A 14,113-nucleotide genomic window follows, 5' to 3' on the forward strand; every position below is an offset into this window, starting at 1 on the left:
ATTCATCGAGTTAGTTCTCATCCAAATTGATTGTAGAGTTTTTAACGTGGTAACAGGACACAAGCTGCCAACATCAAGAGCTTGTCTGGCAAGTCCTTGGCCTTTATTCCATTTTTCCGACAAACATACAGGATATAGTATGGAACGTTCTTTATTCCTTTGGACCAGATGTTTATTGAGTGTTGGTATGCACACCTGAAGCCCCCTCTGCTTCATCACACATTTCTGGATTTCTTGGAGGGCCTGAGGGGCAAGCTTCTGAAGCCCACTCCACGGGTGTTCTCACGAATGTTGATGGTGTATCCTCAGATCACCTCTTGTCGATGGCAGACGGCCCTTCTCCTTCTTCTCCTCCTCCTCCTCCTCCTCCTCCTCCTCCTTCTCCTCCTCCTTCTTCTTCTCCTCCTCCTCCTCCTTCTTCTTCTCCTTCCCCTCCTCCTCCTCCTCCTCCTCCTCCTTCCCCTTCTCCATCTCCTCCTCCTCCTCCTCCTCCTTCTTCTCCTTCCCCTCCTCCTCCTCCTCCTCCTCCTTCCCCTTCTCCACCTCCTCCTCCTCCTCCTCCTTCTTCTCCTTCTCCTTCTCCTCCTCCTCCTCCTTCTCCTCCTTCCCCTTCTCCATCTCCTCCTCCTCCTCCTCCTCCTTCTTCTTCTCCTTCCCCCTCCTCCTCCTCCTCCTCCTTCCCCTTCTCCATCTCCTCCTCCTCCTCCTCCTCCTCCTCCTCCTCCTCCTCCTCCCCCTTCCCTTTACTGGAGCTCTTCTGCCAGGTCCAAGTTGGAAAGGAAGGCTCGAAGGATTATGGGAAGAAGGTGTAACTTCCAGGTCACAGGGACATGGAAGGAGGTGTGGCTAGGCATGTTCAGGAGCTTAGTGATCTACCAGACTTCCATCCTGGGACAGATGGAGAAACACCCTGCAGTGAAGCAGGGGGCTCTGTCAGGATGTGTCACATGCCACCAGAGCATCTCCTGAATGTTTTCTGTGTTCCAGGCGATCGACAGCATCCATCAAGTCGGCGTTTACTGCCTTGCTCTGGTGCCTGCTAACACCTTACCGAAGACCCCACTAGGAGGGATCCACATATCTCAGACGAAACAGCTCTTCCTGGAGGGATCTCTGCACCCGTGTAATATCCTCATGTGCCCACATACGTGTGTGACGAACTTGCCCAAACCCCGACAAAAGCAACCAGGTAATAATCTGGCTTCTAGCCGTGACATTACAGGCAGCTTCTAGAAGCTAGTCTTTCTGCACAATGCTGCACAGGCGTAGACTCTCCAGAGATAACATAAGGACCGCCTATGCTGACCAACAGCCAGGAAGACTGCTGCCCTGTGGGACATGCTGCTTTTTCCTTTGGCTGAGTTTGCCACAGTGATCGAGAGAGGGAGAAAGGGGTAAAGTTCACCTTCTGTTGATAAGAGCAGCTGGTATTCAGTGAGTGCTCACTAAATGTCATGTGCTGGCTACGCACATTGTATGTGTGATCCTAAACATGAGTCTAAAGTCCCATGGCTTGTCAGTGCAGTGTCATTGTAGCACACTGGCGTCCGTGGGAGCCTCATGCCTGGAGTCACCTCCCCCCCTCCTAGCCGCCGGACTTTGGTGTGGACCTCTCTACCTCTGGGTTACCGGCATTTTCTGAATTATAAGTAGAAGATAAACAGCATGCTCTGTGTTGGCCATTTTCAAGGTACAAACCAAAAGAATATGAATTGCCACATGGAGAAGAGAAAAACACAAGCCAGTTCCACCTTCTTGCGTGATTTCTGAGCAGTGGACTGTCACAGGGCCAGGTAGAAAGCTAAGGCACTGCTTGTGACTGATAGGCAGTCTCTTCAAACATGTGTCAAGTCTACTTGAGAGCCTGTCTCAAAAAAGGAAAGACGGCAGCATGTGGTGGCATACACTCAGACAGGCGGATCTCTGAGTTCAAGACCAGTCTGGTCTACATAGTAAGTTCCAGGCCATCTAGGGCTACACAGTGAGTCTTGTCTCAATGAGAGCTGAGGAGGGCACTTAAACTGACATGGCCTTACTACATTGTGCCGACCCCTCTGTGTTATAAAAGAAGGTTGAGAAGCCCAGTGAGCTTCCTGTCTGCCTGGAAACATCAAAGCCAAAAGCCAGCCTTTCCAGTTACCCCCTGGTCCCATCCCCTCCCCACCCCCAGCCGAGGAAAAGGAGACGGAAGTGGAAGGGTTAGAAACAGAGTGGGTCTGAACGGACTTTGTGTGGCCTATGCTGGAAGGTGAGCAGCATGTGCACTAACAGTGAAGTGGGGGTGTCTCCAGGACCCCATACTGTTGCTGGTGGGAAGCTCGCTGTGGTCCTGTCACACCCTTGGCCAGACTGTTGGAACTAGCGTGTCTTCATGACAGTGGGTGCTGCCAGTGGCACAAAGCGTCTGTGGAGGCTGGCACTCTTCCGTTTGTGTTTGCTCATCTGTCCTTCATTGCTGAGGCTGCTGTCCTGTAGTGAGGAAGTCTGAATCAAGCCGTCCATGTGATTACTCAGAAAATGTGAAAGGGAACTGGGAGATGGCTGAGCGCTTAAGAGTCTGTGCCGCTCTGCTAAAGGATCTGAGTTCAGGTGTGAGAGTCTGTCCACACCAAGTGGCTCACAACCGTTGTCTGTAACTCTAGCCCTAGAGGGTCAGACACCCTCTTCTGGCCTCTTTAGGTACCCACACACGGCACATGCATGCACTCACACGGACACACACACAGAAATGAAACAGAACACAAAAGGAATGTCTTGAGACACATGCCTGCATAGACACATGACAGCTACATACCTCATGCAGCAGTGCGGCTCAGCTAACTGGGAAAGTGCGTGTTTAGTGTGTACAAACCCCTGGGTTCTTCGGTCCCAGCACTGAAGAAACAGGCACATGCAAATGCTTCTCCATCTTAAATCCTGTTACTTTATTATGAATAAAATCCTATTTTAAGTAACAGTAGAGGGTGTTTTGTTTTTTGAGACAGGATCTAGCTATGTCACTTTGGTGGGCCTTAAATTCACGATCATCCGGCTTCAGCCTCCCAAGTGCTGGATATTCACCACCATTCCCCTGGTAAGCACAGGATTTTTTAATGAAAACATTCATGTTAGAGTAGATGCTTTTCAAATATTCTTGGAGGTACAGTAGACTTTAAGTCTTTCTTTCTTTTTTCTTTCTTTCATTTTTTTTTTTTTTCAAGACAGGGTTTCTCTGTGTAGCAGTCCTGGCTGTCCTAGAACTCACTCTGTAGACCAGGCTGGCCTCGAACTCACAGAGATCCACCTGCCTCTGCCTCCTGAGTGCTGGGATTAAAGGTGTGCACCACCACTGCCCAGCCTTTTAAATTTATATTTATGTGTATCAGTATTTTGTCTGCATGTATGACTGTGCATCACATGAGTGCAGTGCCCAAGGCAGTCAGAAGAGAGTGTAAGATCCCCTGGAACTGGGTTACATATGGTTGTGAGCCACCATGTAGGTGCAACCACTGAGCCAGCTCTCCAGCCTCCCAATCTGCTTTTCCTATGATTGCCTTCTAAGATGACATTCATGGCTGGGAAGAAGACTAGTACAGTCTGAGAATCTGGCACTGAGGAGTGGAGTGGGTAGGGAATAGTGTGGGAGTCTGAGACTTGGTAAAAATTCAGAAAAGTAGCAGCAGGGAGATGGCTCAGCAGTCTAGAACACTGGCCTCTCTCAGAGGACCTGGGTTCAATTCCTAGCATCTACATGACAGCTTACAATACCTGTAACTCCAGGTCCAGGGGATCTTACTTCCTCTTCTTCCCTCCCTCCCCAGGTACTGCACGCACATCATGTACAAACAGACAAAACACCCATGCACTAAAAATCAGTCAGTTGATAAATATTTAATTCAGAAAAGTAGAGAATTAAGAAGAGAAAGTTGATGGGTGTAGAGTGAGCCTCCCTGAGATGCTGCTGGCACGTGGAAGTGTGTCGGTGTGGTCTTGGCTCAAGTCACAGACAACTGGAATCAGAGTCAGGTCTGTTTCTCTTCAGGTGGACGATTCAGAGCACGGCAGGCCTGACAAGGATGATCATTCTTCAGGTGTGCTCTGCTGCTTCCTGTCTTTTGTTAAGACTTACTTACTATTTTTTAATGTGCATGGGTGTTTTCCTGCATTTATGCCTGTGTGCTATGTGTGTGCAGAGGCCAGAAGAGGGAGTCAGAGTCCTTGGAACTGGGTTATAGGTGGTTGTTAGATGGCTGTATGGGTGCTGAGAACTGAACCCGGTCCCCTGCAAGAGCAGCCATTCTATCAGAATCTTTTTGCTCTGTTGACTTGTCACTGAGCTATTGTTATAGGTGTGCTGCATGACAATAACCCTTAAAACTCAGTGCCTTCAAGTAGCAGACATTTGCTCTTCCCTCATGGAATATGCATAAGCTGCAGGTCATATTCAGAATTTGCCCATGTTCTCCTCTCTGGAATGGGCTTTGGCCTCAAACCCTAGCCTCAGCCTCCTTCCTACTGGATTTGTGAGCCACCATGCCCAGTATGGGCTGTACTTTTCTCAGGAAGCATGACTGAAGCAGGATGTCTAGCCAACCCAGACAAGTGCGGTTAGGGTGTCTCTCTGTTACCACCTGCTACTGTTTCTTGTCCAGAGCAAGTCAGACCAAGCCTGCGAGTTAGTGTGGCCGAGTAGAGTACAGTGTGAGTGAACTAACACAGGAAGTGAGGTTCTGACAAAATCAGACTGTGGCCACAAGCCTCCCTAGCAGACTGTCTTGGCTCCGTGGGCTGCCTGACCTCTGGCCAGTGGTTCTGCACCCCAGCTAGCAGAGAGGAGAAAGCCATAGAGAGGAGAATTCCTTCTCTATGGAAGTCACATGTGACCTGCTCTCCCTTGTCTCATACTAAAGGATGCAGCCTTTATTCCAGGAACGTGTACAGATAAACTGGGTTATCAGCTCTTAGACAGTAGTGGCAGGTAGATGTGTCTGAGTTCAAGGCCAGCATGGTCTGCAGAGAGTTCCAAACCAGCTAGGTTGGTACAGTGAAAACTTGTCTAAGAAGAAGAAGAAACAGAAAGAAAACTGGGGTGTGTTATAGAAGAAGAGGATAGTAAGTTGGCCTCGGAGACCTGCAGGGCTTTGTGGGAAAGGTGAGTGAGTTCCAGGTAGAGCTGTGTACAGTAGCTCCCAGGAACTGCCTCCCCCTTCTCTGTTCACTCTGACCCATACACTCAAGAACTGTACCCAGAAGAACCCTGTCTTAGTCAGTGTTCTGTTGTTGTGAAGAGACACCACAACCACAGCAACTCTCACAAACATTTAATGGGCTCGCTTACAGTTCGGAGGTTTAGTCCATTATCATCATGGCAGGAAGCATGGCCGCATGCAGGCAGACGTCCTGCAGAGGTAGCTGAGAGTTCTACGTTTTGATCCTCAGGCACCAAGAAGTGAACTCTGTCCCACACTGGGTGTACTTCCTCCAGCAAGGCTACAACTCTTGTTATTGCCACTCCCTATTTGCCAGGTTTCAGACACACAAGTCTGTAAGGCCAAATTTGCTATTCCTCCACCACATTCCTCCACCACGGTCCTCCACCACGGTCCTCCACATTCCTCCACCACGGTCCTCCACCACAGTCCTCCACCACGGTCCTCCACCACGGTCCTCCACCACAGTCCTCCACCACGGTCCTCCACCACAGTCCTCCACCACGGTCCTCCACCACAGTCCTCCACCACAGTCCTCCACGGTCCTCCACCACAGTCCTCCACCACAGTCCTCCACCACAGCCCACCCACAGCCCACCACAGCCCACCACGGTCCTCCACCACGGTCCTCCACCACAGCCCTCCACCACGGCCCACCACCACAGCCCACCACCACGGCCCACCACCACGGCCCTCCACCACGGCCCTCCACCACAGTCCTCCACCACAGTCCTCCAGATGTTACTGCTGAGCATTGTCTACTTTTTAAAATGTCACTTCTGGGGCTAGAGAGATGCTCAGAGGTTGAGGGCACTTGGTGCTCTTACAAGAGAAACCAAGTTCAATTTCCTGCACCCACATTGGGGGGCTCACAACTACCTATAACTTGAGTTCCAGGGAATCTGACTTCTGCAAGAATATGCACATACATATGCATACATATAAATAATAAAATAAACCTTTAGAAATCTGTTCATTGTAAACTGTAAAGAGCGAGATTAAGTCTTCTAAATATAAATAGAGGTATCTCAGATAGATAGGCAATCTTCAAATACTTCAAAGACCCACAGAATATGGCATTTAAAATACTTTTAAAATTTAGACTTTCTGGACAGTGAGACATGTCTGCTCCTGGCAACACCAGTTTACTTCAGAGACGAGGATGGGCATTGAAGACACTTCATATGGAGTTTATCTTCACCTTGGCAAAAATAGCCATTTGGGCAAGAGACTGTTCTTGCTTGGACTGCTTGATCAACTGGACATTCAGGACCCATAGAAAGGTGACCACTAAACTTTGCTTGACAAAATGGTCCTTCAGGTTCCTGCTTTGCAGAGGAAACTGCCAGACATTCTACAGGACACTGAAAAAAGTGACTGAGAGACTCTAGCCCTGTTGGCTAAAGATAGTTGTCCCAACTTTACAAAGGAACATTAGGTGACTGTCCAGGCTGCCAGCTGTCTCTGTCTACCCTGCAAGACTCCTGAAAAATGCTTACATCCTTCTCCCAGTTCTCAGGTAATATTATATCCTTCTGAGGTCTTTGATGTGGTTGAAGACTAGATAGTTATAATTTTGCTCAGTTATGATAAAAGGTAAGTTAGATATAAAACCTTAGACTCACAAATATAAGATAGATAGGATATCTTCTTTAATATTGTAACTGTAATTCTTGCTTGATAATTATTTTGTTATATGTAATTGTACTATGTAAAAGTTAAAACCTTAAAAAAAAAAAAAAAGAAAAGGGGAAGTGCTGTGGATATCGCTCTGTGTAAATAAAGTTCTGATTGGCCAGTGGTCAGGCAGGAAGTATAGGCAGGACAAGAGAGAAGAGAATGCTGGAAAGTAGAAGGCTGGAGAGAGACACCGCCAGCCGCCGCCATGAAAAGCAACATGTAAAGACACTGGTAAGCCACAGGCCATGTGACAAAGTATAGACTAACTGAAATGGGTTAATTTAAGATAGAAGAAGTAGATAACAAGAAGCCTGCCACAGCCATACAGTTTCTAAACAATGTAAGTTTCTGTGTGCTTTCTTGGTTGGGTCTGAGCGACTGTGGGACTGGCAGGTGAGAGAGATTTGTCCTGACTGGCCCAGGCAGGAAAACTCCAACTACAGAAGCACATGCTGTGCACGCCTCTGACCTGAGTTTGATCCCTGGATCCCACAGTGGCGAGAGAGAACCAATTCCTAAAAGTTGTCTTCCAACCTCCATGTGCCCCCGTCCCCACACCACATAATAAAGAGTAAATAAATTCTAAGAATGACTATTTACAAAAAAACTTTCTTTCTTTCTTTTCTTTCTTTTTTCCTTTTTTTTTTTTTTTTTGGTTTTTCAAGATAGGGTTTCTCTGTGTAGTTTTGGAGCCTGTCCTGGATCTTGCTCTGTAGACCAGGCTGGCCTCGAACTCACAGAGATCCGCCTGGCTCTGCCTCCCAAGTGCTGTGATTAAAGGTGTGCGCCACCACTGCCCAGCACAAAATTTTCACCAGGGGTTGAGGATTTAGCTCAGTGGTAGAGTGCTTGCCTAGCAAGTGTAAGGCCCTGGGTTTGGTCCTCAGCTCCAACAACAAAAACAAAAAACCTTTCACCAGATAAACTCTACATTCCTCCTCTTACGTAGAGAAGGTTGTATCTGAGCTAAGTTCATGAAAGACGAAAGCAGCAACAGAGAGATCCAAATGCCACTCATGGTAGGAACGGTGTCAAGCCAACAGAGTCCATACAAGTATTCTTTGGAAGACACTGGGGAAAATGGTTCTACTCCTGAACATTCTACAAATCAATCCTCACTTTGGTGTTCATGCTGAACTGAACCCAGAGCCTCGGCATAGACTTTATCTCCAGTCCCTTCACCCCCTTTTTAAAGGATGGGGTCTCACTGTGTTGCCCAGATTGGCCTCGGCTCTCAGGGATCCGGAAAAGCAGGTGAACACCAACATGCCTTGCTTAGAGGATTTCCAAAAGTCAAGTAGTTGAAGTCTTTCCTCACACTTTAATTAATGTACTGTGTGTGTGTGCACATGTGCACTCCTGTGTGCACACACAAGTGGAGGTCAGAGATTGGTGTTGGGTGTCTTCCTCCATTGTGCTCTACCTTTTAAAAGTTTGTAAGGATGCACGTGTGCTGGTAAAAAGCCGTATGTGCTGACTGCTCCGAGACCACCAATAGAGCCCGACCTCAGTTTGGAGAGCAGAGTCCACATTCACATGGCTGAGATGGACCAAAGAGGTTCCTGGCAGACTCAGAGAGGAAGGAAGGAGCCGAGGGGTTGCACAGCCCTTCCAGAAGTGGAGCGGGGGAGGATCGTGTTTCTGCTACTTTGTGGATCTCTCAGTTTTATTCCCTAATGTTTATCCCCAAGTTTTATTTTTTAATAAAATGATAAAAAGAATCCCAAAATCGCTGGGCGGTGGTGGCCCACACCTTTAATCCCAGCAATTGGGAGGCAGAGCCAGGCAAATCTCTGTGAGTTTGAGGACAGTCTGGAGAACCCTGTCTGTGTATGTGTATGTCTGTGCCTAAGCATGTACCTGTGTATGTGTGTGTGTGTCCATGCCTAAGCATGTCCCTGTGTGTGGGGGTGTCTGTGTCTAAGCATGTTCCCATGTATGTGTGTGTCTGTGCCTAATCAGGTATCTGTGTGTGTGTGTGTGTGTGTGTGTGTGTGTGTGTGTGTGTGTGTCTAAGCATGTACTTGTGTGTGTGGATGTCTGCAGAAGCCAGAACAGATCATCAGACCTGGAGTTATGGGTGGCTGTTGGACACTGACTCTGGTCCCTAGAAAAGTAGCAAGAGCTCAGTTCTGACCCACTCTCCTGGCTCATCACCTTGTTGTGTGAGATTGGTTCTTTCACTGAACCTGGAATTCACCAATCTGCCTAGACCAGCTGGCCACCTGTCTGCCTCTGCAGCACCAGGACTGCTGGTGCACACCATCTTGCTACTGCTGCTGCTGCTGCTGCTGCTGTGTGTGTGTGTGTGTGATATGTACATGCACATGTAGAGGTCAGAGAACTTTAGGAAGTTGGTTCTCTCCTTCTCCTGTGAGTTCCTGGGGTCAGCATCAGGTCATCAGGTATGGCAAGCACTTTCACCCACAAGCTCGTTCCCTGGCCCAAAGCCTCGCTTTGTATGTGGTACTGGATCCAAACTCAGGTCTTCATGCTTCTGTAGCAACCACTTAACCTGACGAGCTTCCTCCTTAGCCTCTGTTAGTTTGGTTTTAGCTGAGGCTGGCCATGAACTCCTGATCCTTTTGCCACTACTTCCCAAGGGTGGGATTAGTAAGTGTGTGCTCCCTCGCCTGGCTATCTTGTGCTGTTTTCAGACAGGTCCATCATGTGGCTCTGGCTGTCCTGGAACTCACTCTGTAGACCAGGCCGGCCTTAACTCACAGAGCTTGACTTACATCAACCTCCTGAGTGCTGGGATTAAAGGTGTGAGTTACCACAGTTGGCTACTTATAAGTCTTATTATATAGCTCATACTGCACACGTAACTTGTTACTTAACTCTTCCTGGCCTTGAATATCTAATTCTCCTGCCACCACATGAGGACTGGAATTACAGCAGAGTGCTGCCATGTGTGGTGTTTTTTAAGTAGGCACTAATGGAAACAGAAGGGAATGCAGAACAGACAGCACTCAGTCACACCACTCAACTCAGGGATGCAGCCTGGGTCATACCTTAGCAAACGTGCATGGAGTGCACTGGGGTTGGGAAGTACCAGGCCTCTGTGGTTGTAGATGGTGGCCCTGAGTTCCCAGCCTCTCCTGGTATGTGTGATCTAATAACACAGTTCAGAGTCCAGTTTATCAATGCAATCCTTACCAGGAGGGTAGAGCAACACCACATTGTCCCCTGCATTTAGATGTCCCTTGTCACCAAGTACTGATGCGATCCTCTCTGCTCGCTTATGAAGCTGAAGGCAGCTGGCTGTGCACACAGTGGTTCCCTTTCAACAGAAGAAGGAGAAGCAGGTTGAAGCTCAGTACAGAAACAGGTACAGACAAGCAGACATTGCACTCCATAGGCTTCGCCTCTGGACATCACCTTGGGTGAATTATCAACTAGAGAAAACCCCCCTGGTAATAAAAGACAGGTGTGGGACTTCTTTTCTTTCCCAATGTCCTAGGTACTCAGAGTTGTTAGCATTGACGCAAACCAAACCTACTTTCAGTTTTTCTTTTCTTAATAGCTGCCTTCCTTCCTTCCTTTCTTTCTTTCTTTTTTTTAAAGACAGGGTTTCTCTGTGTAACAGCCTTGGCTGTCCTGGAATTCACTCTGTAGACTAGGCCTGCCTCTGCCTCCTGAGTGCTGGAATTAAAGGTATGTGCTCCCACCGCCCGGCCTAGGCCCGCCTAATTTCTTAATGTTTCTTTCTTCGTGCACATTCTATTCATGTGTTTGTTTGTTCTGAGACAGTGTCTCATGTAACCTAGGATGATCGTAGTAGTTTGAGGATGATCTTTAACTCCAAATTTTTCTACTTTTAAGTGCTGTGGATATCTCTATATGCTGTGAATGTGTTGCTCTGATTGGTCAGTAGCCAGGCAGGAAGTATAGGCAGGACAAAAAGAGAGGAGAATTGTGGGAACAGGAAGGCTGAGTGAGAAGACACCGCCAGCCACTGCCATGAGAAGTAAGATGTAAAGTACCGGTAAGCCACAAGCCACGTGGCAACTTAAAGATGAATAGAAATGGGTTAATTTAAGATATAAGAACTAGATAGCAAAAAGCCTGAGCCATTAGGCCAAACAGTTTAAATAATATAAGTGTCTGTGTGTTTATTTGGGTCTGAGTGGCTGCGGGCCTGGGTGGGACTAGAGGTAACTCCAGCTAAATTAGGCTGGTCTAGGCTATGTAGTTTGAGGATGATCTTTTTTTGTTGTTTGTTTTTTTGTTTTTCGAGACAGGGTTGTTCTGTGTAGCTTTGTGCCTTTCCTGGAACTCACTTGGTAGCCCAGGCTAGCCTTGAACTCACAGAGATCTGCCTAGCTCTGCCTCCCGAGTGCTGGGACTAAAGGCGTGCACCAGAGGATGATCTTTAACTCCAAATTTTTCTATTTCTACCTCCCAGGGCTGGGATTATAGGCATACATCACCATGCCCAGGTATGTAGTATTGGGGATTGAACCCAGGGCCTTGTCCATGCTAGGCAAACACTCCCCAACCCTGCAGTGATTTTTAATACCTTGGCATTTAACAGCATGAAGAGCACATGGTCAGGAGTTGCCTGGGCTCGCCACTGCAAAATCTCTGCCAGGAACTGGTGCTAAAGTCACAAAGGAGAGAAAAAGACTTGACGTCAGCAAGTTCCAAAGACTCCTGTAGCAAGCCCACACCTGCACTCTATCCTGAGCTCACTGATAGAAACTTGACACATCTGGAACTTACCTTCCTCACCAGATCATTCTCTTCAATCTGCCCCAGGTCCCTACCGGCAGCTTGTGCTATGCGTTTGCCGGCAACCAGATTCCCGACCATCACAGAGGCAGGGCCTACACCTGTAAACAGAAGCAAAACCAACCCTGAAGACAGCAACTCAAGTCACATGCTCCCAAAACATTTCTAGACTGGCCCAAGTTCACTCAGCAATGTCGGGGAAGCATGTGGTCTTTCAGACATGGGACAAAGAGCCTGTATTCCAGTGAAAACAGCAACCACAAAGTATACACAGTGTGGACATGGTTGGCAGTGGGAAGTGCTGAAGATGGACAAAACAGACCCAGGAGACCCAGGGAGAAGGGCCGCAGGGCACAGGTGGCTACAGAGCTTGGGTCCACAGGGATAATTTTACTCCAGAGCCCACAGTTCCACTGGGTCCTACAAACAGCCCTAAAAAGAGCGCCTACAGTCATCAGGTCTGCAAAAACCCTGTCACCTATCAGGATGTGGACCGAGATCACCAGAAACACAGTAACTATCATCAGGTCTGCAAAAACCCTGTCACCTATCAGGATGTGGACCGAGATCACCAGAAATACAGTAACTATCATCAGGTCTGCAAAAACCCTGTCACCTATCAGGATGTGGACCGAGATCACCAGAAATACAGTAACTATCATCAGGTCTGCAAAAACCCTGTCACCTATCAGGATGTGGACCGAGATCACCAGAAATACAGTAACTATCATCAGGTCTGCAAAAACCCTGTCACCTATCAGGATGTGGACCGAGATCACCAGAAATACAGTAACTATCATCAGGTCTGCAAAAACCCTGTCACCTATCAGGATGTGGACCGAGATCACCAGAAATACAGTAACTATCATCAGGTCTGCAAAAACCCTGTCACCTATCAGGATGTGGACCGAGATCACCAGAAACACAGTAACTATCATCAGGTCTGCAAAAACCCTGTCACCTATCAGGATGTGGACCGAGATCACCAGAAACACAGTAACTATCATCAGGTCTGCAAAAACCCTGTCACCTATCAGGATGTGGACCGAGATTACCAGAAATATGAACAATGCTCGGCCAGCTAGACGGCTTAGTGGGCAAAGGTTTTTGCCACCAAGTTGGATGGTGTAAGTTGCACCTCTAGAACCACATGGTGGAAGAAGACCAAGGCCTGCAGCTTGTCCTCTGATTTCCACATGTATGCAAAATGCACACACACACATTCCCCCCCGCCGTCTCTCTCTCTCTCTCTATCTATCTATCTATCTATCTATCTATATCTATATATACCTACATATATAGATATATATGAAACGTGGCAATATATAAATAGAAATGGGTTAATTTAATTTGAAAGAGCTAGCTAGCAAGACGCCTGAGCCATAGACCAAATAGTCTGTAATTAATACAAGCCTCTGTGTGTTTACTTGGGACAGGGCAGCTGAGGGACACAGGAATACTTCTGGCTACAGTTCTGTGCTTCTTTGGAGAAAGTGTCAAATAGTACAGGCAGAGAGGATCATGATGTCTGCAATCTGCTTTACAGTCAATGGGGAACAAGTACCTACAAAGCCACCTACTGCCAGCTAGGTTCTGAACAATGATGATGCTTAATATAAAATGTCTTTTATTCTCAGCATTTACATGTTCTTAAATATACTGAAATAGGTGATAAAAAACATGTAACTCAGCTCACCTTTTAAAAAGTAAGTATCCAGGAATGGTGGCACACTCCTCTATGGTTAACATGGAGGTTAGCTGGGCTACATAGTGAGACCTCCAGGAAAGAAAGTCATCTGTGTGTGTAGATGGTTAGGGGACTGCATAAGAACGTCCAGTGATAATGCCTTGTGAGTCTGCAATCACTTCTGAAGTTTAAAACAAAATGAAGGGGCAGCAAGAAGGCTCAGCAGTCCCACCAAGCCTGAGGACCTGGGTTAAACCCAGGATCAACATGGTGTGAGAAAAAAAAACTGACTCCTGTAGTTGTCTTTTGATGAGTGCACGCGCACGCACATGCCCCCCCCCCCCCGCGCACACACACACGCACACGTGCACACACACTCACACATGCACACACTCACACGCACACACACACGCACACTGTAATTCTAAACTATTTTTCATGAAATATAAAAAAATTGAGCCGGGCAGTGGTGGCGTATGCCTGTAATCCCAGCACTCGGGAGGCAGAGGCAGGTGGATCTCTGTGAGTTCGAGGCCAGCCTGGTCTACAGAGCTAGTCCAGGATAGGCTCCAAAGCTACAGAGAAACCCTGTCTTGAAAAACAAAAACAAAAAAAAAAAAACCAAAAAATTGAGAATGGGAGTTTGTTCCTACACTCTGATATCAGAATAGCTTGTCTGCAAAGTGTCCAAAGCAATTTGAGAATAATAAGCACCATCCTTTCCTATGAACTGAATAATAAATGATATGCATTCTCAAAATAGTTCTTCACATAGGAAGGACCCAGAGTGCACCTGTGAAAATGATCTGAACTAGCTTTTAAC

General features: G+C 47.5%; 1 protein-coding gene across 1 annotated transcript in view; it reads left to right on the forward strand.

The window, feature by feature from the left end:
* The window catches only part of Dip2b (disco interacting protein 2 homolog B), a 197,562-nt gene that overhangs the window by 166,227 nt on the left and 17,222 nt on the right, over nucleotides 1-14,113 (forward strand). The window contains 3 exon segments of the mRNA XM_036207630.1: nucleotides 988-1,189; nucleotides 11,631-11,706; nucleotides 12,034-12,679. Of these exon segments, the coding sequence (XP_036063523.1) occupies nucleotides 988-1,189; nucleotides 11,631-11,706; nucleotides 12,034-12,679 (924 nt within the window).

The sequence above is a fragment of the Onychomys torridus genome, chromosome 16, assembly GCF_903995425.1.
Source record: "Onychomys torridus chromosome 16, mOncTor1.1, whole genome shotgun sequence".
Taxonomy (NCBI): Eukaryota; Metazoa; Chordata; class Mammalia; order Rodentia; family Cricetidae; genus Onychomys; species Onychomys torridus.